Raw genomic sequence first — 26,482 nt, 5'->3', positions numbered from 1 at the left:
GTGGTGATTGATGATTCGTGCAGCAGCCTGGTCTATCCATTTCCGAGAGCTCCCGCCGCGAGTCAGAAATTAGTACAGTGTGTTCAGAGAAACCCTGACACTGCCTGAGATCCATCACGTGAAAAGCTCATTCATTGTAACTTCCCTATCGAGAATGAACAATTATTAACCATATCCTAGTCCCTCAGCTGCGCTAACTCATCAGTGAGAACGCCAGCTTTTACCGCAGAGGATGTCCAAGATCTCGCACACTTTCCTGAAACACAGTCTTCAGCAATACGGATGCGGAGTGACTACAAGTCAAAAGACATGGCACATCATATAGCGGTGCCTGGATTAAGACGGATGATGGTGAGAAGAAATAGAACAGAAAATGTTATGAGGGTATTAGCGGTGTGGATATCAAAGGTGTGGATAAAAAGTGGTATGTGCGTGTTTCAAAGGCGAACAGGTCATAGCTCGTCTCATTGTACTGTACATGCAACGATAACAATTCCATTGTTATCGGATGTCGTGTTTCAAAGTCTCCGGGCATAATAGGTTTTTGTCTCTTGTGAAGGAGATTTGAACATTAAGAAATCAATCCACCCAATCGGTGTGTTTTGAATATATGTGTTTTCACTGGAGATCATACGTTCAACCATGGAACCACTAGCGTTGAGCAAAGAGCTTTTGTATAGTAAGCTTATACACTATGTCACCTCGCCAAGGAGATAAACACGGTGATTCGCCATTCTGCTATAGTTGATCGGACTAAGTGCGCCCTAGCTGCAATGTGGGGGAAAACTTCAAATAGTCCATTAGTGCCATACCCTATTTCCACCATGTGAGATGAAGTGGGGATTGTTTTCATCTATCCCAAGGTGGTTGTTATATCATGGTCGCACACTGTCATCGCGTAGAAGTCCAGTGGTTGAAACTGACGTCAGCCGATACGAGGACGTCCCACGGAGCATCACAAACCATACCGTGCCGTTGCAGGGGACCACCATGCAAATTCCAGATCAATTGGTCAACAGATTGGTCTGGAGTAACCATGTGTCGTATTCGTGCACTCCGCAGTGTTGATGTTGATACCTGAATGCAATGCCGTGCTCTACCTGATTCGCGCGCTAGACTGTTTTCGGCGGCCATCCCACCTTTACCCAAGCATGAATCATCAGCTTGTTTTCTCTGCTTCTTCATCTACTTCTCCCCCTCCCTTTCACTTTCTCAACAATCTCAATTCTTTTACATCTTTCATAAAATCGAACAATGGCAGCCTCCACCTTCCCTCCTCCTCCCGTCAGTTCCATTGACTGGAACAATGTCGGCTTCAAAGTCCGTGACGGTATGCGCTACCCCTCCATCTATGTCCCGCCACGGAAAGTGAGCTCCCCACTAACTCCAAAAACTCCTACAGTAAACGGCCACGTAGAATGCCACTTCTCTCACAGCCAAGGCGGCAAATGGAGCGCTCCCAAATTCGTCACCTCGCCCTACCTGCCCATCCACGGCATGGCCCCAGGCCTCAACTACGGCCAACAAGCCTACGAAGGTCTCAAGGCCTTCCGCCGCCCAGACGGCTCCATCAGCGTGTTCCGCCCTGATCGCAACGCCGTGCGCATGCGTCACTCCGCCGAATTCATCTCCGTCCCGCCTATCCCGGAGGACCTCTTCGTGGAGAGCGTGAAGCTCGCCGTCGGGGCGAATGCAGAGTTCGTGCCGCCCCATGAAACCGGCGCTGCGATGTATGTCCGGCCATTGGTCTTCGGCTCTTCGGCACAGCTGGGTCTCTCCCCGCCCGACGAGTATACATTTGTGGTCTTTGTCATGCCGACCGGTGTGTATCACGGAGTACATGCCGTGGATGCCCTGATCCTGGAGGACTTTGATCGCTCCGCTCCGGAGGGCACGGGATCAGCCAAGGTGGGTGGAAACTACGCGCCGGTCCTGCGGCACAGTGGACGGGCACACAGCGAGGGATTCGGGATCACACTGCATCTGGACAGTCGCACGAGGTCCGAGATTGATGAATTCTCGACGTCGGCGTTTATCGGCGTGCGGAAAGATGCCTCGGGCGCTGTGACGCTGGTGCAGCCGGATAGTAAGAACGTCATCGACTCGGTGACGGCAGCATCCGTGTTGGAGATTGGAGAGCGCGTGTTCGGATTTAAGTCGGAGAGACGCCGCGTCCCCTATGAGGAGCTGAAGGAGTTCAAGGAGGTCATTGCTTGCGGCACGGCGGCTGCACTCGTGCCGATCCGGAGCATTACCATGCGGTCGCGGGGCGATCGCCTTACATATGAGGCTGGGGATGACGGAGAGAGCGGTGGAGAGGTGTGCGCGAAGCTCCTGCAGACGCTGAAGGGGATCCAGGCGGGCAAGATCGAAGACCAGTTTGGATGGAACTTCTCCGTGGAGAGGCCGCCAGAGGGCTGGGCCACTGCTGGCAGCGAGAAGGAGTCAGATGGTGCCAATGTGCCATAATTGTCTGGCGATCGAATAGTTTTATTTAACTTTATGAGGTAATCTTCTCAAATGTTCGTTACAAAAGTATTGTTGGCTCCGACAGCCTTGAATATACCTATCACAACTAAGTTCCCTTACTTTTGGGGCCGGGAGGCGGGGTCCGATAATGGCCCAGAATGTATAGAAACTGCGTAAAGGACCTCTGATTCCACCCACCATATCTAGGAATTCAGTGACGGGTTTTGATACAATAACAGCCACAAACAGGCCCATCGTATATGTCCCAGAATAACCAATCAGAACAACCAAGAACCTAGTCAAAGCCCGCGTGAAAACGTTCACTCCCCAGCCGCCACTAGCCCCGGCCCCAAGGGCCGAACCGTCCCCCGGGCAGGGCGGTGTCCGCCAACCAAACACTAGAAAATCGGGAGCTCAAACTCTCTCCCGTGCATCCGATTTTCCTTCTGCAAACACTCTTCACCATTCTCTCCCGGGGAGGAAGGACCCGCCCTGCGAAGTGAAAAGTCTCCAGTAACACAATCCCAAGGGCCATCGATTACCAACACTGAGAATTCTGTACCCAACACCACACCAGAGAACTCAATCGCCGGTCCACCTCGGGCGTCCGATCCGTGTTACCAACTTTTTTCACCTCATCGATTTGGACGTCCAATCTCAACGACAACAACCGATTCCAAGCCCAATCTCCCTCCCAACCGCACCAACGCCCCCGGAACTGACGAACAAACAAGGGAGAGAAAAAGAGGGGGGGGAAATCAAAATGGTCTTCATCCGCCTAATCGTAAAAGTCTACCCGCGCGAACAACTCTCGCGCCCATTCCCGACCCCAAAGAGGAAACCAACCGAACCCGAAACCAAGCCCGCGTCCTTCCTCCTCGCGATCCCCAACCCAGAAGCAATCACCCTCGGCCAGCTCGCCGGCCTGATCCGCTCGAAATGGACCAAGCTCCGTCCCAATGCCGAGCCCCTCGATATCAAGAAGTTGCTGGACGATAGTCGCGACACGGTCGATTTGGATGTCGACATGACGGTGGCCGATGTGTGGGTCAATCAGGCGCGTGCGAGGCGCAATGAGGATGATCAGGTCGGCACGGTCAGGGTGGTGCAGAGGCCTGCGCCGTATGCGCCTGTTCGGTTTCCTTCTGTGGATCAGGATTGGGGGGTAGGTCGGGAGGAGAAATTTACGGGGAAGTTTGAGACGATTGAGGAGGCGAGGGAGAGTGAGACTGAGACTGAAACTGAAACTGAGAGTGAGAGTGAGGAAGAGGAAGAGGAAGAGGAGAGTGAAATTGACAAGAAGAAGGCGAAATTGATCAATGCGAAGGCTGTTGTGGTGGGTGGTGAGGACGACGGAGAAAGTGAAACTGATGAGAGCGAAGAGGAGGAAAGTGGGGATGAGAGCGAGAGCGGGAGCGAGGAAGACGAGGATGAAGGTGAGAGTGAAGAGCCGGCCGCAGACAACGACGTCCGCATGGAGGATAGCCTGCCCGAAACACGAGTGCTCAAGAGAAAGATGAGCCCCGAGGAGCTCGAGCCGAAAAAACAACCCCGTTTGCAACAGTCGAGCCAGGCGACTGAGGCCGACGGCGACAACGTCAATGGGACCCCGGTTAGCAGTCCGTTGGGCACGCGCAAGCGCAACGCTGATAGAGCGCCGTCCTTCTCTGGGCTTGGTCGACGTTTGAGCTTTACAGAGAGACCGGCCTTGTCGCATGGCCTTGGTCTGGGTATTACGAAGAGTCCTCCTCGCAAGAAACAATTCCTGATGGCTGATCTCTCTAAAGATTCTACACAATCCGAGTCCGTTCCGAAAGACGCAAGCAGCGCACCTGTGATCCGTCGCAGCTCGGTTGACCAGCACCCCTCGACCCCGGCCAAGTTACAAACGCCGGCAGACAAAGTCAGACTACTCCAATCGGCTCTCCGTAAAGACTCACCCGTCGAACGGTCCCCCGAACGCCGATCCGTATCCTTCGCCGAAGGAGAAGACTATGCCATTCCTACCTCCGTCCATGCTACAAAGTCAACTCTCCAGGCCACCAATAAGCACCAGAAGAATGGGACCAGCTCTAGCTCTAAGCCAGCTCCACCAGAGCCAGAAGAACGATCAGATGGAGAAGAGGACCAGTCGGAAGAGGAGTTTAGCACGGCAATAAACACGGAGATAAACGAGTACGAAAAGGAACTCCAAGCAAACGACCTGGATCCGAAGTCTGAATACACTCGCAAACTGAAGTGGGCCTCAAAGAAATGGCAGATTATGAAGAACAACGAGAACTCCAACCGGAAAAGACAGCGAGAGAGGTTCAGTAACGCGCATAACGATCTCAAGGCGCTGCACCGGGAGGTTATCGAGCTCAAGGAGTTTAACAAGCCACCCTCGCAACGCCCCAAGTCCCAGACACCGAATGGTACTCCAGGTACAAGAAAGCTATCCCGAGATCCTACCAGTTCGCAGAATCGAAAATCCGAAGCGCACTGGGACGTTGAAATCGTAACACCAAGACCGAACTCCAAGAAGCTTATTCCGAAGAGCCTTCCCTCTTCACAGATCAGTCGCAAGTCTCCAGAACGCGAACAAGCCCAAGGCCAAAGACATTGGAGCGTCGAAATCCCCACGCCTAAGGCTGATAGTACTCCAGAAATACGGCCAGAGCCCAAGAAGCCATCCCAGGAGAGACCACCATCTCCACTCTCTGAATCCGAGTCAGAACAGTCCGAGTCCGAAGAAGAGGAAAGCACCCCAAAACAGCCGGAACCCAAGAAACCATCCTCAGAGAAGCCACCATCTTCACCTGCAGAGTCCGTGTCGGAGGAGGATTCCAGCTCTGAGGAAGAGGGGGACGATGCAGCACCAAACCAGCCTGACCCCTTGACTAAATCGTCTCCCGCGGTTGAGGTATCTGTACCCGCGCCTGTGCCTGAGCCGGGCTCGGACTCAGAAGAGCAATCCGGCTCCGACGAAGAGGAGGAAGAAGAAGAGGAAGACGCAGAGGAAATGGCAGAGAAAGAGGAAGAGAAAGACAAGTCCACAGCGGAAGAAAGCCAAAATGAAGACAACAACAAACCCGAAAAAGAAGGGGAAACAGTTCAAGCACCAAAACCACAAGAAAACGATATAGTCCCAGAAACAGAAGAAGAGCGCGAGCAAGAAACCACAACCCCGACCGCACCCAACCCAGCACCAACAGAAACACCCTCCAAACCCGACCCAGCCGCCGAAGAAACCGACTCCGACACGGACGAAAGCGAATCAGACGAAGAATCCGACAAAGAATCCGACAAGGAAAACCAGACTCTCCCCAAACCAACCCCAACAACAAAAGCCAATATTCTCCGTCGCACAAGTCTCAATCCCCCTTCATCCCAGCCGAACCCACCCTCCAGCAGCCAGCCACAACCAAGCTCCACCCAATCGACCCCCACTGCCTCCCGACCAGCCCGCAATACCCTCAAAACCCTCCTCTTCCAACAACGCGCAGAGCAGGCGCAGGCGCGCTTGAAGAAAGAGGAGGAGGCGGCGAAACGGAAGAGCCAGCCGCACAAGGATATCTTCTCGGGCCCGTCGGATACTGAGTCCGAGGATGAGGATGAGAGCGAGAGCGAGAGCGAGAGTGATAGCGGCGCGGATGCCGGGGATATCTTGTCCACTGGGAGTGTAGGGAAGTTAAGGACCGCTTTACCGCGGAAGTGAGTTTTTCTGGCTTCCTTTCTTGCTGTTCTTTGTGTTCTTTTGCAGTCTGTCATTGTATAATTTGTTTCTTTCTTGGATGCAGGTCGTTGTATGCTGGACGATGAGTAGTGTATCTAATTGAATCTGAGCATGCTTAGTACTTGATAGTTGGTATGAATTGATGGAACATTTCATGATTTTTGCTTGTTGTAATAAAACTAAGAATATTTCAAATGTTCTAGTATAACCGAAATGTATATTGTATGATGCAAAAACAGTGTCAATCTATATAATAACACAACAAGAGAATCATAAGATCATCTAAATTTCAGATGCCAGTATGTGCAATGATCAAACCAATCATTTACTCCGGTACGGTAAAGTATCGCTTGAAGCGGTCGATCCGTGTCAACTTGAGGTCGACAATCACAGAGTGACAGCTCATGAGTAAGCTCGGGAACCTGACGGTCCAGAAACTCAAGTATCCTTCGGGCAGGCCACCAATATGGGCCTTGAGATGCTCTGGCATGTCATTGTAGTGATGGCACTTGTTACGGAGTGCCCGGAGGAGGTCGAGCATCTTTGACCCTGTGTACTTGCGCTGCTTGCCCAGGTTATCTTTGAAGGAAGTGGGCAGCTGGCGTAAGAAGTCCATCTCAGGGCCCATGACGCGTGAAGCGACGGATTCTAGACACAGGAGAGCTTCGGACGGAGGATCACGCGGTTCGAACTCAAAATGGTCTGATACATCGCAGAGGAAGGTGAGACGATCAGATGGATTCCAGAAGAATGGATGCGTCAAGACGGAGCTGGCGTCGGGTCTGGGCAGTATTAGCATGCTGATATTATACATTATGAGGAAAGTCTTACCGTTTCCGGGGATCAAGTGACAACATCGACTGGATGAGATCGCGCGCTTCGAATGCATAATCACCCAAGCGCTCCAGTTCATCGAGATTGTAGTTGCCTTTAACAATGTTGGCCTCGCGCATGAACTTGCCATTTTTATCAAATGGGTGGCTGCCCCTGGTCAGAACATAATAGAACACACAACCCAGAGAAAAGATGTCGATAGCACGGGTGGCTCGTCGGTTGGTTTGGGGGTCGACAACGGCCGGTTCCGAGGACTCGGTGTGCTGGGACTCGGTGCTTAGGATTGCCGAGCTCTTGTCATCATCCACTAGGAGTTCAGGGGCACGCCAGCCAGATGTTCCCGCGGCATGTGCCGTGGTGGCTCGGAAAGAGCTTTGATTATCTTCTAATTTCTTGCACAAGCCAAAATCGGAGATGAGAAGACGCAAGGAGCGCGCTCCGGCACGTCCTCTGGGCATGGCTACGAGGATATTTTGTGGTTTCAAATCACGGTGGACAATCTTGAGGGAATGCAGATACCGAACACCGCAGATTATCTGACGCAGAATATCAGGCATGTTCACATCCAGTCCACCCTGGACCAATTGTGGGTAGTCCGAAGGGCGCTCCACCACATCTTGCAGAGAAGCCGGACATAACTCGAGCGCTATGTATAGAAAACCGGTCGCCTGTTCCCGGCAATAGTAACGAATGACGTTCGCATGGTCGTCACTCTCTTGTAACAAGCCAACCTCATGAGACGCTATGTCGTAAAATTCCACGAGCATACGCTTCACCGCGACGTCACGTCCATCAAACGAACCTCGGTAGACGACAGTTCCATGGCTTCCATGTCCCAGGACGACATCAGTAAAGACCCTCAATCGGCCAATCTGGAGAACGCCATCCATCTCCATGATCTCGTTCGACACTGTACGGACCATCTGCACATCAGGCTCTAAACGGGATTTGGACTGCAAATTGTTCACGTCATTGACGACCCGATCGGTTTGAGAGTCACCTTCGGAGTCCGGCTTTTTGCCCCGCTTGTGCGCCTTGCCTCCACGACGGCCACGGCGAGCTTTCTTTTTGGGCTTCTCCGCGCCGTCGAGAGCCACCTCATCCACGTCCTCGTCGCCATCGGGGCCTCGAGAGGGCTCTCGGATGCGTACTCGTGGCGTGCTATCAGGACCGAGGGCATTGCGGTCTTTCTTTGGTTTGGGGGTTACGTCCCCGCGCTGCTGTTGGTCTTCCGGAACACTGACATCAACCGTTACATTGGGCACTGGTCGAGCAGAACTAGAATCTCGTTCGAGTTGCGCGCCAACCACTGGAGTTGACGGTGTGGACAGGGGTGGCTGGTACGACGAAATGATGTTCTTTATATCCAACTTCTGTTTGGCTAGTTCCTGAATATTATGAGAGTTGAGATAGATGAAGGCCCCGAAGAACAACAATATTAACGTCACAAAGATGTCGACGGCGTTATCCCAACCCTTTCGGATGATTGTACTATGTCGCAATGCCGGAGGAAGGGCTAGTTCTGAGTGACTACGGGCTAAGTCCTGGGGAGTACCATTGGACAGCTCCGTTCTCGACGATCCAGATAGGCTGGGGATGTGACGAACATAACGAGGGCCACTAAGCGAGTGCACGCCAGCCAACGCGTCTCGTTGTTGACTGGGTGTCAGGCTCATGAGCGCTTGTCCATAACGGAAGTAATCCTTCTCGTAGCATTGTGCCATCTTGGCCCGCCCAGTGACCAACGGGTATGTCTCCTCCGACATGGCATACCAACCCCCCGCCTCAGTGCTATCGATATACACACGGGTATCCCGATCATCCAAGGAGCCGTAATCGGGGTCAGGAGGCTGCAGAGGCTGCGAGAGGAGCACCAAAGGCGTGGGTGCGTCAGGTGAGTCGAGATTGGTCGGGCGAATGATATCAAAAACCCGAGCAACTGGTGTGGAAAATCGTTGGGTATAACGCGGTCGTTCCATCCGAGAATGGTCAAAGCCCAACACGACTCCATCATGCATGCTATATATGTGACTCTCATCCATGGTTCGGTAGTACTGATCCTGGAGGTCTAGGTCACGATTGTTCCCCGCCCATTCCGAATATTTCAGGGTACAGATCGGATCGCCGGTTTCGGTATTCTGAATAGCGACAGCATATTCAATCCGGCCTAGAACCAGGGTGCCGGACGGGGATTCGCAGTCATCCGAGTCCATGTCGAGTCCGTCAACTTTCCGACACTCCTGTCCCGAGGGGATTGGGCCTCTGGAACTGAACACGCGTAAAATCGTACCGGTACGGGCGTCAATTGTATAGAGGGTGGTCTCCTTTCGTGCGGTATACGTAACGGCGGGGTCCGTTCCGGAATACGGTGTCTTATCCACCAGGTCTTTCACCGTCAATCCCAACCTCTGTAACCCTGCGTCCGGTCCCGGACTGTATATGAAAAGGCTCCCATCTTGACTCGGTTCCACGATCCATATGAAGTCATCTTCCGGTTGAGTCCGGTCAAAACTGGATCGATTTGCTCGATGATAGATGCTTTCGACCATGGGACTACTCGGCACTTCCAGGGCCCAACGGGCCGTGCCTGTCTTGCGGTCTCGAGCGTGAATGGACCCATCGACGGTCGCCAGTAGGACAAAGTCCTCAACCTCCCAATCCTGCAGAGATCGCGCGTTAAGCGGCGTAGACAGGCCAGCAGACGGACTGCTGACCTGGGCAGGAGGGGCTCGAACGGCGCGGCCGGGGCCCGCCAGAGCCATAGTTGCTAGGGCGCTCGCATCGGTGGATTTCACGTTCAATGGAGTATGCAAATCTTTTCCAACAGCATGGCCGGTCGACCCTAAGGGGACCGACAAGGTGGAAGGAAGGTCATAATGTTCCGGCTGCTGCTGCGGAGCAACAAGAACAGGGAGTAGAAGGAGAGCGACGCTGGCGGGAGTCGATCGGGCGCCAGGCAGCCGCCACCGCATCCTGAAGGACTACAATGTGGGAACGATAAGGCGTTGTGAATATATCGACGTCGACAAGATGATACCCAACAGGTCATCAGTCTGTGGTGGTGATATGAAGGAGAGAAGGCTGGGTGGGAAAGAAAGGAACACAGGGACGAGTGGAGGAGCGCAACAGAGGTGGAAAAGACACACGACCGAATGAGGTTTAGCGTGAGCACCACTCAGTTCCAGCTTTTCGAGTCTGATGGCTGCGGGTGGAGATGACGGGGGAGATCGATCATTTGCTTACGGGTACGCACGTCGGAAATTTTCTATAGAAATGACAGAAAGAGGTGGAAGATAGAAAGGGAAAATAAAACAAAGAGAAATCAGCAACGGAGGGAAATCTGAAAGGAAAAAGGGGCAGGAGAACGGAGTACAACAGGCGAATATGTGTGTGTGCGTCTTCGATATTATTAGCATTTCGGCTTTGAATGAATCAAATTAATTATTGATGGAAGGCAGAAGAATTGACTGGTGCTGGCCTCAGGCGCTCCTGGGCGGCGCAAGGGCGAAACCCCATCGGGATTAGCGTGCGTCGATTGTGACGCACCGCTCCCGTCCATCACGCCATCTAGAACCATTCACATTTACCATACGGTACAACCGGACCACAGGACAACTCGTCTCACTTTTGGTCTGTGTAAGGTTATGGAATTTTGCCTTTCCTTTGTCTGACAGTCTGACATTCCGCGCTCTGTCAACCTTGATCCATGAAATGTACAGTCTCGCGGATGTCGGAAATTCAGCATTCCCTTGCTATCCCTCTCGGAGCCCCGGATTGAATTGACCCGCCAAGGGGCGCTGGACTGGCAGTGCAACATGTCTCAATTATAATTAGTGTTTCACTCTCCAAAGCCCCCCCTAGTAGACAATAGGATCAAACAATAGCATCAGTGACTTCGGAAGAGGTCTTACATGAATAGGTTTTACTTCAATTAACTTGGCACTGGTAAGGCTTTGACACGTAGCACGTGATTTGACCGACGTGAATACGACTAGTCTTCAAGGTATGCCCTGTACCTCCACGATAACCAAGTTGAAAGTAGTTAGGGTAGTTCTTATGGATCATATATTCATACGAGTTGGAGTTTATTTGTAGTACCGAGGCAAAGATCTGGTCTTCGCCAGCGGGGATATCCAGCGTTGAGCATGGGTGAGATATATTTATATGTTTTGTACGTATGCACATGTACATACATGACAAAATGTCCTTTAGTTCAAAAGCCGAACAGGCTTACAGGTGGACTTACTATTAATTATAGAAATGCTGCGCTGATGTGAATTACAGAAATCTGTATATATCTATTTAAGTATGCCCTTTCCTATACACCCTTGATCGTACCCCGATCATGGTTACATACTAGTTAGCTGACGTGTATTACGAAGAGGTCGATTGAAGATGGGGCAAACAAAGCAAACAGCACGGGTGACGGCGGCTATTTACATCCATCCATTCCTGTCTTCACTTACCCATTCAGAATCCGAGGATGCCACCGCGGCCAACAGTGCGTACAACACAATAAATTATGCTGCTTTGGATAGGAGCTCCGTCATAATTCAAGCTCCAGGATAGCCTCGTCTCAGAGGGATGATCTGATCACGTCGATGACTTGTACTGCAGTTGCATGCCTGGAAGTAACAGAGTCTCCGACGCGATACATCGACCATGATATGTAGCATACCAGGACGAAGCTTGTATATCGCACAATCCGACGCGAACTTCAACCTGTGGAAACAACGGGAAGATGAATGCTATATGACTACGTGATTGAAGGGTTGAAAACGAGAAAAGCGCTAATTGAAGGTATCAAGCAGACTGGTGATGAAGGGCTTTCTCTTATGTAGCTTGAATCTGACAGTCTGTTCACCTATGGCGGCGAGGATCCCTCGACTCCGCTGCCTTTCGTTGATTCTAAACCTAACCAACATGGAAATATATCAGAGAAGCTCTGGTATACTCCCATGTTAAAAGTACGAGGCTTGCCATAGTTTCCTTCTATTCCCACGCCTGGGTTTTTCGTGATACTCCATTGCCAAAAATGTCCACTCTTTTGGCAAACACTTCATTCCTTCTGTATCATTCTTATGAGATATCAAAGGTGAAAAATTTGCATCGTCCATAATACTATCGCAGGCCCAGATGAGCGACCCTTTGGGGCATTGATAGTTCATGAGGGATTAGGCCCAGTAATCATATTGATGACCCCATTGAAGTGCGGAATCAGCCATTCAGGCTTCTTTGCGGCATGTCTCTTGTCATCCGCCATAGCAGAACTTATACCCAATTTGTCGAAAAATATTGAGCGAATCGCACATTTAGTAGAAGTACTGTGGCAATCAACCCAGGAGCCAATGATGATATGGCTGCGAACCTCTTCAAATTCGTCACTGAGTATCTGTCCAAGTCGATGGGCGAGAGTCCCACCAGCTGACCACCCACCGAGGTGACAGGGGCCACTTGACTGACGTCGACGTAGTTCGATCAGATCCCTCGATAAAGTCGCTAAGTGATCAATGCGAGAGCTTCGAGGGGCCCCTGACGTATGGAGAGTTGAGCGCAATGACACAAGTGTTTTCATCGATTCGAGGAATCCAATCGTAGGACCTGGCAGAGCCTGACCCATCTGGGAGGAGGAATACACACTACCACGGGTCTTCGGAGAGCCCTGGAGAACCGCCTGGGGTAGCCTGGCGGACAAGTTCAATCTGATCCGTGGTGTCACTGCCCTCCTATGAGATGGAAGTAATATCCACTCTCATCAAAGAGCGAGACTCGTCTGACCGGGTTTGGGCTCATACTTAGCGTTTATGAATGTCTGCCTTGCCCATTAGTACAGCCGGCTCATTCATCGGATCCATCGTGTCCATCCATGATTTTAAAACCATGATGGTTTGGGAGAGCTCCCTGTTAAGCCGCCTATCGAGGCACTGATCTCAACCAAAGGCATCTGTGTTATCGGAGTATTGCAAAAAACTTCTCTTCTGAGGGTCTAGGAACGAGTCCCGCATTATGAGAGGTGCAATATTGACTAGCTTTATGCCTCTGCCGGAATCCACTGGCCACTGCCATGATTCTGTTTGCCATGGTAGTTTCAAAGTGCTCAAGGGAAGCCCAAGACCCTCTCCCATCCGATCCAAAACACCGCATCGATACGTAAAAGGGCAAATCGAATGGTATCGAGGCTTTTCGCATGCAAACGAAATACCGTTCTCGCCCGATCAAGGATCTCCCTTTGCTGCCTGTATTCTTCCCCAGAATCCGTGCCTTCAGAACATGGTTCGTGAGCGATAACTGTTAGCAGGAATAGAAGGTTCATTATACAGGCAAATGATGTTTTCAACCCTTCTCTTGTCAGTAGACTGCCGTCTTAAGGTTCTTTATGTCACACATACAAGGTGCCCAGAATGTCTGGTAGTGTGCTGGTCGTAGGTTCGATATAATGCTCAGGGCCGCATCTGCCTCGGCTGACGCTGTCTTACGAATCTGCGATCGTGCGGTGTGCCACTCTTCATTTTGCTCTAGCTCGGAGGAATGATGATCCACATTGTTGAAGGGGCGGAGTAGTGCGCGGAGGATTAGGACCTTTACGGATTGATAGGCGATTTGGAGAGATGCTGAATCATCTAATGTTTGTTTACACTCAGGCGTCGATTCCATGGCTAAGGATAAGGGTAGGCTAGTATGCCATGTTGTGAGGTCTTGCATAAGAGGACGAGCGGTAGAAATTGTCAAACGAAAGTCCTTGGAGAGAGCGGACAGTGAACGTATCGAACTGCAAATATGTCAGTTCGCGTGGTATATAGGGGTTGAGGTGCTGGGATCCTTCAAGCTCTTCCCAAGGTCCTCACTTACTAAAGACTTGTTAGGACATTATCCAGTATTGTGGTGAGCTTTGAGAACTCAAGTGTATACAAATGAGAACCACAGGTACGGTCTTCCGAATCAATGTCACTCGGATGCAATTCAGTGATGAGCCAATCATTTCTTGAGATGTGGCTTGGTCTGCCAAAGCTAAAAGCAAACCACTTGTCTAGAGCAAATACCACCCACGATAAACGACGACGGGTACGGATCTCATTTGATGGTAAGTTCCACATAGTAGGATCCAGATGCAGCCCGAGTGTTTGTGCCATCGAGACAGTCATACCGAGAAGCGTCCACTTGACTGTACTGTCAAGCAATAAAGGATTTAAAGGCGGGTGTAATAGGAGAATGAGCGCTGCTTGCAAAGACTGAATAGTAGGTTGGGATAAGGCATTATTGAGTTCGCTCCACGCGATCCTAAATAAGACCTGTGGCGACGGAGGACTGTATACGAACTCGATACATAAGTAATCATCAAACGTCGTAAAAGGCTGAGCAATCAAGTATATCGCCGCTAGGAGATGTGATGACGTGGCTCGGGGCTCTGGCAGCCTATCCTCAGAAAAGATAGGAAACTGCCGGTTAACGAAACGTGAAAACCTGATGGTCCGTCAGTCGCAATGATATGCTGGTCCGAACTCAGCCAACTCACAATTGGATCAATCGTTCCCCAATATCTGGGGTAACAATCTGTGATAGTTCGGGCAACCCCTCCCTGGTAAATGGTCCTTCCAGGCTAGTTATGGCCTTTGATTCATAGCTCAACTCGGGCTTCGACAACAAAAATTGCACTGGCACCTCTACATCTTGTGCTGACCGTATAGCAAGCTTGGAGAATGGAAACTCTGCCCTTGCGTCGAAGCGATAGTGTCGGAGAACATAGGGATCCATATCACCGGTAAGACCACATAACTGAGAAGTCAAAGATTGGTGGTTGTCGAGAGACGGAGGACCCGGAGCAGGATTCGGCTCTATATGAGACAATCCCTGCCCCTCATAAATACTGAGCATCAGCTCATCCATAATACCATGATCTCCTCCACCTAGATCAGAGGCATGTGGATCTTCAAGTCCCTGTATCAAGCTAAAGTCGTCATATAACTGCTCACCAACCCTTGAAGCATTGTCATACAGAGGGCCTTCCGTCATAGGCATGGCTCTTGAATCCGTCGGCTGTACCAAGCTTGTAAAGTCCGGTGACTCATTCGTTCGCCTATCACTAGAAGCATTTTCACCGTTGGAAGCGCCTTGTGACAGGCAGGAAGTATTCTGTAACGAGCGCCTCTTCTTACGGACTATGCGGTCGGTGAATTCGCAAGGTTGTCCATGAACCCTGCATAGACGGCAAGGGGGAGCTATGTCGATCTGGCACGCCGATTTCCGCGAGCGACAAAGGTCGCATGCGCGTTGGGCTTTGCTCATGTACCTACGAGGCCCTGTCCCGGAATATGGGGGTCTTCTAGTAAGCGTGTCATTGTCCATGTATCTAAGCTAGTGGTATTAAAATTCGTGATGAAAGAGAAGAGAGAGAATCAATCAACCACCTCTTTGAGACGGGTCACGGGTGTCAAGAAGTTATACCGAATTTGGATGAGTATAGTCACGTGCCTACAGGGGCCTTGAGTCTAAGGAGGAAGGTGGTTGGCTTCGAGTCTTCCTCAATACTAATGCATTAATCACTTATACATCTGTCATTCACATGTTGTGCATTATCCGCTGTCATAATCTACTCTGGCTCGAAGCTGGCTGAGGATGTCTGAAGCCAAATCAACCGCATCCTTGGCCATTCCCATCCCGGCCTGAAATCCAGTCCCTCCTGCGCCATAGTTGTGTACTACAGTGTGGCCCTCTGGCGTGGTTTCGAGCTCCACTCGAGCACCGCCTTGCCGCGATGGCCGCAATCCCACCGCAACATGAAGGATTTCTGTTTCTCCATTTTTGAGGATCGGTAGGAGGCCCTCTGTGCGACTCAGAATAGATTCTGTCTCTACTGGTCGGGTCTGCCTAGTTTGGTCCCCAGGTTGTAGGTAGCCACCTAATATCACAGTGCCATCTGAGCGGGGTCGCGGGATGATATATGTCTCGTAGTCTTTGCCATGCCGCATGACATTGACTCTCACTGACGGGGCCTTTACAAGGATAATCTGACCACGTGTGGGATAACATTTCAAGTCGGCAACTCCCGCTAAACTGGATGCTGCGTTGCCGATGCAGTTGAAGACGATTTGTGTTCCGTACAGGAAGGCATCCTGCAAGCTTGATACCTTCCGGCGGACAAATTTTATACCACCGTACCGAGGTTGAGATAGGAGGTATTTCAAATATTCACAATGTGCAGGCGCGTTGAGTGTGACTGTAGTGAATCTTATACCGAAGGCAACTCCCTTAGGGAGGTCGGATGGAGGTATTATGACAAGCTATCAGTTAAAACCCGAAAGGTTAGTACAGTTGGCTGGTGACTGTGTTTATATGTCACAATGATGATTTATGCCATGGGCAGCCTTACATCGTGCAGATACTCAGTCATGCTGATGATCTTGTCCTGTGATGGGGCTTGATCCCAGTACTCTGTTGACTCGGTTTTGGAAAGATACTTTGCTTCTTCCGCGCCGGTATCAATCAGTCTCATCATGGCCAAGTAGCCAGATCGATCCCAGCGCAGTGCATTGGCATCGCTGCCCGATATGCCAGAGAAATTCGCTCCAGCCCTAAAGCGCAGGGGCGTCAGGATACGTTATATCGAATGTAGATTGGAACCATGTCTGCGCACCAAGGGGAGGTGTAATCAATTGATTCATCTCCGGGAAGATGTTCCGCCATGACTGTGATATGCTGCCCATAGCCACGTTTCGATAACTCCAAGGCAACGTTCAAGCCGATGATACCCGCTCTGGATGGCTAATGTTAGAGAACATTGCGTCAATAGGCCTCCTGTATGTTCTTACCCGAGCACCACAATATCGTTATGCGCCATCTTTAATTGACTCCTGGTGCTTGACGGTGTCTAACACATCATGCTGGCCTATATAAACCACTGTCAGAATAGACAGTGTCACACCAAGGGGGTATCCAGCCGTTCTCCGATTGGCGGCATTCTTGTGGAGCCTTGAGTGGAGACTAATTGACCCTATCAGCATGATAAGGTGAAGGCAAGATAGTCGATGATTGAGCGTTGGAGTTAACAAGGGGGAATTTATGACAAAGTGCACACGAGGACGAGACTTGAACCAGGAAAACAATATTCATCATAGCCTAAGGACTAAGGAGCTATCGACTATGTATCTTTCCCGGTGACCACCATACATTTCCCACTCCCAACTTGCGCCTCTTCGTCTTCCCGCTGGCCCACAGTGGTGGTCTCCACCGAATCCAACACCGGAACTGGCTGATTCGAAGCCCTTCCGAAGAGTACATAGAAGAGGATTCCCGCTACAAAACCTACAATAGCTAGCGATCCATACATCCAAACTAAATAGGGATCCTGTGAAACCGGGGCGAGTCCGATACAAATGGCCGCCGCTACGCCGATAGTCAACCAGAACAGAGAAGAAACCAGGGAGCGCAAACTATTGGCATCGAGAATTAGTTAGTGTGCTAACCGGATAGTCGCAAGGTTACCATACCTTTCGGGCGCACTGGTATATGCGATCTCCAAGCCAGTCACCACAACGAAAGCCTCTGAAAAGGCGACGAGAACGTATGCAGGTGTCTGGACCCAAACGTGAATGGTCTGCGCAGGGGAGATGTAGATGTAGTGTTGGAGAACACTGGCGTACACCATCGACATAGAAGCCATGAAGAACCCGACAGTAATCTTCAACTCTGGTCGGAAATCGATCTTGAAGTGACGCAACGCTGGGTAGACCACGACTGATCTCGTGTTAGGCCGCTGCCATGTGAGTAGACGTGGTTGCACTTACGATCGAGGAACGGAATGAAGATAATCAAGGCAATAGGGTCGAGGTTTTGTAGCAGATCGTTCGGAGTGCCGTGCAGAGCCATTTGACCGGCCTGAGATATAAGGTTATTCCAGATCTGAACCCAACAAATGAAATAAAACGGGAAGAGGAGGAATAGCTGTTTGTCACGGTCAGAAATTGATAATTGCAGCCAATAGCGTGGGTCTTTACTTTGCAGGCCCTGATGCCCTTCTTAACCCCGTCAACACTTTGATCGGTATAGTTGGCGCTGGATGCAATGGAGTATTTCGCTAGCCGACCCCGTTCGCTCAGAGAACTTGGCTTTGCGTTCTCGAAACCTCTTTCTGATATAGCAACATATACCGTTCTAGCGGTTTCGACAATTGGTGAACCTTGTGGTCGGGTCTTGACATACAATTTGCTGCTGCATATGAAGACGATGGCAGCAAGGACAATCACACTGCGGTCCAATATCAGTCAAATCTAGATGAACCACCAGTAATACATGTACATTCACTAACATCAAAGGTATCAGGAAGGCTAGCCAGAAGGACACCTTGGCCTCCACGTTGACAGTGATCAATGGCGATAGGGCTCCGATATTGACGGCCCAGTAGAACCTGAAAATTAGTGCATTAATATTGTGCGGCACTGGTGACAGAAACAAGGCACATACCACATGAACATTCGCTCCACGGTGAGCTCAGGGTCGACAACAACACGTTCTCCTGACTTCAGTGTCTTGACAAAAGCACTGCCTCTGTTATACTGTTCGGCACAGAAAGGGGTGACATTTGCTTTGATTCCACCGGTTCCCAGTCCAATGATAACCATCGAGGCAACGAGCCCACCAAATGCTGATCCGCCATTGATAGCTGCTGGGGTCGCCGTTGCTACAAGGATAGTCAAGCCGACGATATAAACCCCAGAGGCTATAACTATAGCCTTAAACTTGCCGACGTACTGATCTATGTGGTGAGGCAGAGAATGAGTCAGTGGACAAGGGACCTTTCATGTACGCAATATAGCCTGTCCTTACCAGCTACTACAGCCCCCAGGATGGTGGAGGCATACGCCCAAAACTTGAAGAAGTTACCTAGAGCAGATGCAACTGCCTGTCCCTTACCAAGAGCACCTGGTAGTTCCGCACCAGGGACGTACGGATTTCTACCACTATGATTAGCGGTTAAGGACAGCCCGAGGTAGCGAAACAACATACTTGATGTAGTTCTGCAATGGTCCGCTAAGACCAAAGTAGGTGAATCGCTCCCCAAGCTCGACAACGATGATGAGTGCGACAACCCAAGGAATACGGTCAGGCACCCGACGCAAACCTGGTTCATATGCCTGGCCTGCTTGAAGAGGCTTCGGTGTATCTGAGTGAGTCCCCGTTGGCAGGATTTGGTGATCCGGGGCATCTGGAGTTCCTGTGCTTTCCGGCATGATTAGTGTGATGCTGTGCATGAAAGTCTTAGCCGGGACGGTCGAGACATCTTTGAATCCGTCTGGTGCTGTTCCGTTTATAGTCTCCCCACACCTCTTATCTCCGGTTCCTGATAAGGCGTTTTGCGGGGAAGCGATACGAGGTTGTGGATGCCGATCGCGACGTTCCTATCGAAGTGGATTTCGATGCCACCAATTGAAAGCGATGCCGGTGCCGGTCCACTATATCTACTAAATCCTGTCCATAGGATACTGGTTGATGAAGCTGCCAGTGGAAGATAACTCTGCGTAGTGACAGAAACAAATTTGTGAGAATATATCGCCACCTAGGAGACTATTCCTTTGCAACCTTGCTAATCGATTCGAGTTCACGTCCGCACGATGGCTACAATCACGAAAGTGGAACGGATGATCACAGTCCATAGCTCTGGAGGGAGGGAAGAGAACGTGATACCGGAAAAGTACCTAGAAGGACTAGATGTCGAATGGCAGGAGATGTGGACAAGGTACGGAAGGGACATGGAAGGGGCTCACTTGGTGACTATCGAACAATTTCGGCAGTGCCCTGAAAGATACAGCTTTACCTACCCAACTTGGACAGGTCAGTTCTGTCCATAGTTTTATGTCGAAGGGTGTATTTAACGTGCCTTGACTTCCTTCTACAGGCCCCGAAGTACATCATCTTCAAGATTATCAAGTCCCCGTCTCAAATCCCGAAGGATCGATCACCTGCCGGGTATATACACCCCCTGGGCTGGGTCCATTCCCAGTACACGTTAACTTTCATGGAGGCGGCTGGGTACTTGGAGGCCTGCAATCTGAAGCTGCTTGGTGTCGTAGCATCTGCAATGAGTCATCTATCATTGTCATCGATGTGGATTATCGCCTCGCGCCAGAACATCAATATCCTGTTGCGCTGTATGACTGTTGGGCCGCGGTGCAATGGGCACACACAAACGCGCGCGCCCTCAACATTGATCCCAACTCAATCTCAATTGGGGGACTGTCCTCGGGTGGACTGATCACAGCAGTTGTTGCCCACTTCGCGCGCGACTGCTCCCCCCCTCTCGAACTGAAACTTCAACTGATGGTGGTGCCCGCGACCGATATGCGGTACGTACCGCTGTCTATAACTGATGCTGAGCCCCTTACCCCAGAAAGTTGTTCGTATCCCAGTGCCATATTCTGCTCCGATCTACCGTGGTCCCCGCTCGCCCGAGAGTCTTGGTTCCTGAATTACTACATTGGCACGGACGAAGACGTCCGATCGGAGATCCTCTCAGATTGGAGAATGACTCCCGTTCTCTCGCCCTCTATGGAGGGACTAGCCCCAGCACACATCGTCACGGCCGAGTTTGATGTAGAAAGGGATGAAGCTGAGCACTATGGGCAGCTGCTTCGTGACGCAGGAAATCGAGTAACCATGAAAAGGTACGCGGGTGTGCCACATGCGTTTGCCCATTACAACCATCCAACTCGGGGTCTGAGCAAGAGCCATGAGTACATCAGAGATACGTCAAAGCTTCTTTCCGAGGTACACGGTACCGGTCAAGGGGACAAGGTGCCGTAGGTTGCGGGATACCACTGGCAGCCACTTTTACACACACTGCGCTCTGCTGCTACAGGCATTTTCCCTAGCTACCTCCCGTGTTCTCAGCTTCACCGGGCTTGTCTCAGGGAAGGATGGCCACTTATGATGCGATGCCCACGGTGTCGGCTATGACGAAGCCATGATCATGATTTCTGTGATTGTCGGACTGGACTTTATTAGCTAGCGCAGAAGGTATTGACCATAGAAAACATGGTGACATGTATAATAGATTGGCTTTTAGACACCATCTAGTGGAATAGTAGAAGTAGTACTTGTGCTGATTGAGCACAACCATGATAATCCTCATACATAATCCACGAGCCTAGTCTTCCCATCGATGCCTCATCCCCCAGCCCACGCCGGGGTTGGGGGCTAACTCCCGACCCCCAGAAAAGGAGTCCAAGGGATGATTGATACTGCCCAAATTCCTGACTTGGTCGTCGGAAATAATCTCCTGACCCTTGATTGTGAGATCTACTACGTTGGTTGGTAGTTAATATTTAGCTTGAGAATGCGGCGCTTCCCCGAGAGCTGAGCCTCCCCCAGAATGCAAGGGCTGCAGCTATCGCCTCGCTTGCAAAGATCTCGTATCCCTTGCAGGTCCTAGATCTTCGATCGAGCCCATGTGGTATCGCCGATTCGCTCAGAATACCAAGAATGTCGGCAAGTGCTGATCTGTGAACCCCTTGCAGCACACATTCGAGGTCCGGAAGAATATCCCGTAACATGTCAACCTATCTTAATCAAGAAAGCGTTGCGTTTAGATGTGAAAGATACTGTTGGGTAACCATGTAGCATAACTGTTATTGTCCCTGGATCTCTTGCTGTTGTGGATATGGTATGCTGGTGTACACGAAGCTCGGAGCATGACCGCGTCGGAAGGAACACACTGCTTCGTGTGCTCGTGGGCTTTTTGTCTCTGGCGGTAATGGAAGCGAAGGACTTTTATGTGCAATACCTTGAAATCGATGCTTGTAGGAATGGCGGCTCTCAACCGCCAAGTCACTGGAAAGGCCTGGCGGTAGGACTAGATGCTCGGGGAATATGTAGCGGATAGTCAAACATAACAAGACCATTTTTGACCACAGACTCATGTGTACCTTGTTGTTGGTAGTTATAGGATACTGTCACTGCTATCACAGATTAGGATCAGGTTTTGGGGAACGTTACGCTCGATTTGTGAAGTCAGTCTTGTATATACATAGGATCAAGGTATATATCAAAGCAAGATTATGTAGTATCATCACGTACAACTCATCTGCTGTTGAAGTGGAATTTGGCTTTGTGTGCACAGCTAGTACAGTACATCTGGAACACTAGATATTCGCTAGATTATTGTAGACTATGATCAAAGGTTAGAGCATTTCTACGTCTCGATTATATCGAATATCGATCCCTTATGATATATATATATTGCTTACCCACTAGTGTTTCACATCACGACAAAACACAAGTCCTTTGTACCAGACAAGATTAGAGAGGTGCTTGCACATATAAAAATATATAAATATATAAATATATAATTTCATCACATTCAAATTACATTTACCTATTGTATGGTACCCCGTGACCCCATATCAAGCTGTAACACTAGAGACGAGTTCGAAGGAGTCTATTTTACAAAGTGTGCTGTAGAGAACTTCAAGCATGAGAATCAATGTAAAGTAATGGTTTAAGCTTGCTCATCCTATAGCTTGGGCGGCTTCTCTATAAGCGCATGTATCCATTCAGCAATAACCCAAACCAGAGAGCTAGCATGAGCACCGACGCGCAGGCATGTATCCAGCTTCTATGTAGGCTTTACAACTGCAACCAGGAGGACTAGTTACTACAACAAGTACTCGATAATATGCGTGGTATGGCTCGAAGGAGTGCTTAAAGCCTTGATGTAGATGATTACCGTACCAGGGTAGTTTGTCGCGTCTACTTTACTCCATAGAGTGGAAACTATACAAGACGAAATTACGTTTTAGAACTGTTCGAAGTGGACCGTAAAAAAAGCTTTATTATGTATTAAGAACCTTTTCATCCCTTCGTGGATATCTGCGTGAAGGGATACAGATTGAAGAAACAGAGTTAAGGGTAAGATAAACGAGAGACACCCAAATAAGCCAAGCTGGCAAGCACGATGTTTTACCACAGAGTCCACCTTCCCATATCAAGACACGGCCTGGAGAGTTGCTGGCATGTAACTGTGGAGATCTATCGGAGATAGATTTAGATGGGCACGGCGTTGGCGATGGTGTCGCCAAGGGTGTCGAAGATGCTGTCGGGCTCAGGAGTGCCGGGGCACTCAGTAGACGAAGTACATTGGCAAGCCTGCGCACGGTTTTAGTATTGTACTATGCATTGCGATAGTTTCAAAGGAAGACTTACCTGCCAATCGCGATCGCCGGAGGAACGGGGCAGGTCCAGGGAACGGGGAAGTCAACACCGCATGCGCCGTTCGTCTTGGCACATCCCATGGGGTTCTGGCTGCCGGAGGGCTTGTAGGTAGCACCAGGGGGGTAGGTGTTGTAGGCACAGCAGAAGCGCTCGACGGCGGGGTGTTCTCCGCCGTGGCTGTGGTCATCGCCGCCCTCATGGCCCTGAGGGGCAGCAATGGCGGCACAAACGAGGCCAAGGATGGTAGCGAAGGTAGAGAGCTGCATCTTGAATGAAAGTTGGAGGATGGTATAACCGAGCGATTGAGCTGGCAAAGTGAATGAAAGTGAAGATTGTCTGAATGAGTGACTTGAGAGGCTTGTTGATGATAATGAAAAGGTACAGCTACTGGGAGGATGAAGGGCCCTTTTATACCTTTCCAGGAGCTCAGTTTCGTCTATCTCCTCTGCTCTCTGACTCGAAGGCAGCCCCTACTATGGCTTTTCATTCCAGGGGCAGGTGTCTGAGCGCACAAAGAGGACATTCCTTACCGATCTACCTCCTCCAGGTATACCATACATATTTCCCAGACCCATATTGAATGTATTGAGTCCCTAGAACCGACTAATCACTATGCACGTAAGGGCACATTCTCTGATATCCCCGGTATCTCTGTTCAAGCTATACCATCCAGTTCGAGATGTATCTAAGTTTTAAAAGCATATACAACTCATCACATTGGAATTCACTGGTTCATTGAATCTGCTATGTACATCTATATGGATATTTTGTATCACTGTGTGTTACAGACAATGAGAGCTAACACTACGAAGTACCCTAGAATACCACCTTGACTGTTCAGACCCTTTTGGGTAGTCGAATGAGACGCTTCTTGATGCGACAGTGATTTTGGAGCCAAGGTGGAAACCATTACTACCCCTAGCTCGTTTACCCCAGACTGTGCTTCGGTTAGCTTCCCCAAGATACCCTGTAGCATAACCTTTCTTTCACTGAGTCATTCTAAAAATTTGAGAAAGTATCCAACGATGTCATAGAAAGGGTTATTACTGTAGCCTATTGATTATCGAGTCCTTACACCTGAGAAATCCGACGTACACGGTCACGGACTGAGGCAGAGGAATGTATGAAAGAGCACTTGCAAGTGCAGATCAGGATGTTTCCCACCTTCGTCTAGGAGCAATGTTCTGGATCTAGTGAAGCTTAAGCTACATTCGTGAAGGATTGCGAGTCCTGGAAATGCGGAGGGAGCTTTACTTTGGGTATCCCTACATGCAGCGATACTGAATCATTGATCTTGCGGGATATCATTTGGAATTTTCTTACAGCCTTGGAAATATGTGAAATAATTCGAAGGACAATGTGAAAGCCTCCGACTCTCGCCCATCTGTTTTTACTGGTGATATGGGCGATATTACAGGAATGGATTACGAATGCGACAGGGAGGAGTTGTATTCTGATCAAGCGGGTAAATTGTTATTTTCGGTTGATGATACTACCTACACCCGTAGTTCCTCTAGTCTATCTAAATCGATCATTTAGTCAATTAGGGGCCTAACACAGCTTGTCCGTTTTCATCCTCCCTTAATGGAACACTCAATATTCCTGATCTATATCCTTTCAGACAGTATCCTTGCTTTCCTTGATAACAACAAGACCTAATCTTTTCACAGAATCATTATCTTTTGCTAGTATAAAGAATAGATTTGAGACATAGTCTGATAGTGTAGATAGCTGATCCTTGCAGCGCCTAATCTATGTGTGGAATGTGAGTACTGGAAACCTTTTCCCATTAGCCGAGAGCTAAGATAGCTTAAGCTTCTTGTGGAGGACGCCCTGCATGGAATGTGCGTAGTCTGTATCGGATGTATTCTCCGTTGGCCAGGACCGGGATACTTCGAGAACACGGCCCCTGGTGGAATGAGTGATCGAAGAAGTGGTAGAATGGTGCTTTCCCCAATCATATCTCTTCTGTTTTCACTTGGTAAACAGTGTCAGTGTTCACTTCTGACTTCCCTTATCTCTACTTTGGGTCTTTTTCCCAGTCATGTAGTCTTACACATGCGATCATGATTTTGTTAGAAACGTGTTCGACGAAATCATGTACAATTCCAAATGTCTTAGATTAGAGTAAGGAATTAGAGGATCTACCTGGCACTTGCACGCAGGAGCGTAATCGATCTGAGTTAGGGCGGGTCTGTTCCCCCCGGATCCCTAAATTTATGCAGGGTTATCGCTTAGCCCTCCGGGGCTGCCCCGTGCCGGTCGATCATACCTTCCGGCCGAGCTCGAGTTAGGGTTTTAGCACTTACTCGCGAAAAATGATTCTCCAAATTAGCCCAACAATCTGCATACCCGTGTGTGTAAGTAGATCGTTTCCTTCTAGCAGTGTTTCCCCAGCTGGATACACAATATAATAGGACCAGCCTTTGACGCGGTGGTTCTGAGGGGCCTACCCACGTTGGTGAAGCGAAGGGCTCCACAGGCACCAGTACGATTTTTTCAATCCTTATCTAAAATTCTCAGGGGATCTACTATTGCCTGGATGGGCTTAGACTATGTATTCTCCGCTGATATAGCCCTAGCCAGAGATCCTAGCTTCCCTAGTGTTCATAACATACATGGACTTGTTATGGAGTTCAGTATTCGACCCATGTCTGTTGTCCCCAAATTTAGGCGGCGAAATGCTGGCCACCATACCTTAGATTCGTCCTCTTAAAATAGTTCCAAGATATTTTCTAATCAATGAAAATATGTGACGAGAGACAGAAAAGGCATAAACAATTCACATTATATTCGTGGTATGCGAAAGCTGACCTGTACGCTGATCTCAAACAAGGCCATCTGGGAACTCTCCTAAGAAGGGTCGAAGAAATGTTTTCGCTCGAACTGTGCTGATATCTTGTTTACTCATTTTTCAATATCTCTGTTTATGGTTCTACTTTCTCGTCCTTACAATATGGCACTGCCTTGTCTTCTCATTGATATTGACTCCATTTACTGGAGGCCCCTTGTCCTCTCTCTCTGTCCTACATGGGAAGAGTAGTCCCCTTGCATATGCGGACCTCATCGACGTTTTGGCTATCTTGTTTCCTGTCCTGACTCGCGCCGAGGAGCTAGGTGGCGCTCTCACATCTGACACGTACGGCAAGGTTGCCCTTCAGCAGTAAGTCTTCCTCGCTCCTCTGGGTTATACCCTCATGCTAGAGCCTAACATGTTTGAGAAATATAGTCCTCCCGGTGGGAGACCAGGCATGACTGGGGCTC

General features: G+C 49.8%; 8 protein-coding genes across 8 annotated transcripts; 3 read left to right on the top strand and 5 right to left on the bottom strand.

Annotated features, from left to right (window-relative positions):
- Positions 1–1,254: 1,254 nt before the first annotated feature.
- ANOM_005295 (branched-chain amino acid aminotransferase) lies at positions 1,255–2,469 on the top strand (the record flags this gene model as incomplete). Its single annotated transcript, XM_015550552.1, has 1 exon — positions 1,255–2,469. One exon carries the CDS (start codon positions 1,255–1,257, stop codon positions 2,467–2,469), a length of 1,215 nt encoding a protein of 404 aa, XP_015408026.1.
- A 763-nt stretch (positions 2,470–3,232) lies between these two features.
- ANOM_005294 (uncharacterized protein) lies at positions 3,233–6,166 on the top strand (the record flags this gene model as incomplete). Its single annotated transcript, XM_015550551.1, has 1 exon — positions 3,233–6,166. The coding sequence occupies one exon, from the start codon at positions 3,233–3,235 to the stop codon at positions 6,164–6,166; it is 2,934 nt and encodes a 977-aa protein (XP_015408027.1).
- A 287-nt stretch (positions 6,167–6,453) lies between these two features.
- ireA (bifunctional endoribonuclease/protein kinase IRE1) lies at positions 6,454–9,990 on the bottom strand (the record flags this gene model as incomplete). Its single annotated transcript, XM_015550550.1, has 2 exons — positions 6,454–6,966; positions 7,016–9,990. The coding sequence occupies 2 exons, from the start codon at positions 9,988–9,990 to the stop codon at positions 6,510–6,512; spliced, it is 3,432 nt and encodes a 1,143-aa protein (XP_015408024.1). The 3' UTR covers positions 6,454–6,509.
- Positions 9,991–13,115: 3,125 nt separating this feature from the next.
- On the bottom strand, positions 13,116–15,361 carry ANOM_005292 (transcription factor domain protein; the record flags this gene model as incomplete). Its single annotated transcript, XM_015550549.1, has 4 exons — positions 13,116–13,357; positions 13,408–13,787; positions 13,868–14,479; positions 14,532–15,361. The coding sequence occupies 4 exons, from the start codon at positions 15,359–15,361 to the stop codon at positions 13,116–13,118; spliced, it is 2,064 nt and encodes a 687-aa protein (XP_015408025.1).
- A 227-nt stretch (positions 15,362–15,588) lies between these two features.
- Positions 15,589–16,853, bottom strand: ANOM_005291 (FAD-dependent oxidoreductase; the record flags this gene model as incomplete). Its single annotated transcript, XM_015550548.1, has 4 exons — positions 15,589–16,296; positions 16,386–16,587; positions 16,650–16,769; positions 16,825–16,853. 4 exons carry the CDS (start codon positions 16,851–16,853, stop codon positions 15,589–15,591), a joined length of 1,059 nt encoding a protein of 352 aa, XP_015408022.1.
- Positions 16,854–17,153: 300 nt separating this feature from the next.
- Positions 17,154–19,242, bottom strand: ANOM_005290 (oligopeptide transporter; the record flags this gene model as incomplete). Its single annotated transcript, XM_015550547.1, has 8 exons — positions 17,154–17,445; positions 17,503–17,749; positions 17,800–17,956; positions 18,010–18,259; positions 18,321–18,419; positions 18,476–18,767; positions 18,839–18,966; positions 19,019–19,242. 8 exons carry the CDS (start codon positions 19,240–19,242, stop codon positions 17,154–17,156), a joined length of 1,689 nt encoding a protein of 562 aa, XP_015408023.1.
- A 381-nt stretch (positions 19,243–19,623) lies between these two features.
- On the top strand, positions 19,624–20,812 carry ANOM_005289 (alpha/beta hydrolase; the record flags this gene model as incomplete). The annotated part of the gene is made up of 2 exons (XM_015550546.1): positions 19,624–19,843; positions 19,908–20,812. The coding sequence occupies 2 exons, from the start codon at positions 19,624–19,626 to the stop codon at positions 20,810–20,812; spliced, it is 1,125 nt and encodes a 374-aa protein (XP_015408021.1).
- Positions 20,813–23,050: 2,238 nt separating this feature from the next.
- On the bottom strand, positions 23,051–23,484 carry ANOM_005288 (uncharacterized protein; the record flags this gene model as incomplete). Its single annotated transcript, XM_015550545.1, has 2 exons — positions 23,051–23,099; positions 23,210–23,484. 2 exons carry the CDS (start codon positions 23,482–23,484, stop codon positions 23,051–23,053), a joined length of 324 nt encoding a protein of 107 aa, XP_015408020.1.
- Positions 23,485–26,482: the final 2,998 nt, after the last annotated feature.

This window comes from Aspergillus nomiae, assembly GCF_001204775.2.
Source record: "Aspergillus nomiae NRRL 13137 chromosome Unknown contig00092, whole genome shotgun sequence".
NCBI classification, from domain to species: domain Eukaryota; kingdom Fungi; phylum Ascomycota; class Eurotiomycetes; order Eurotiales; family Aspergillaceae; genus Aspergillus; species Aspergillus nomiae.
This window is presented reverse-complemented; position numbering and strand designations above follow the sequence as displayed.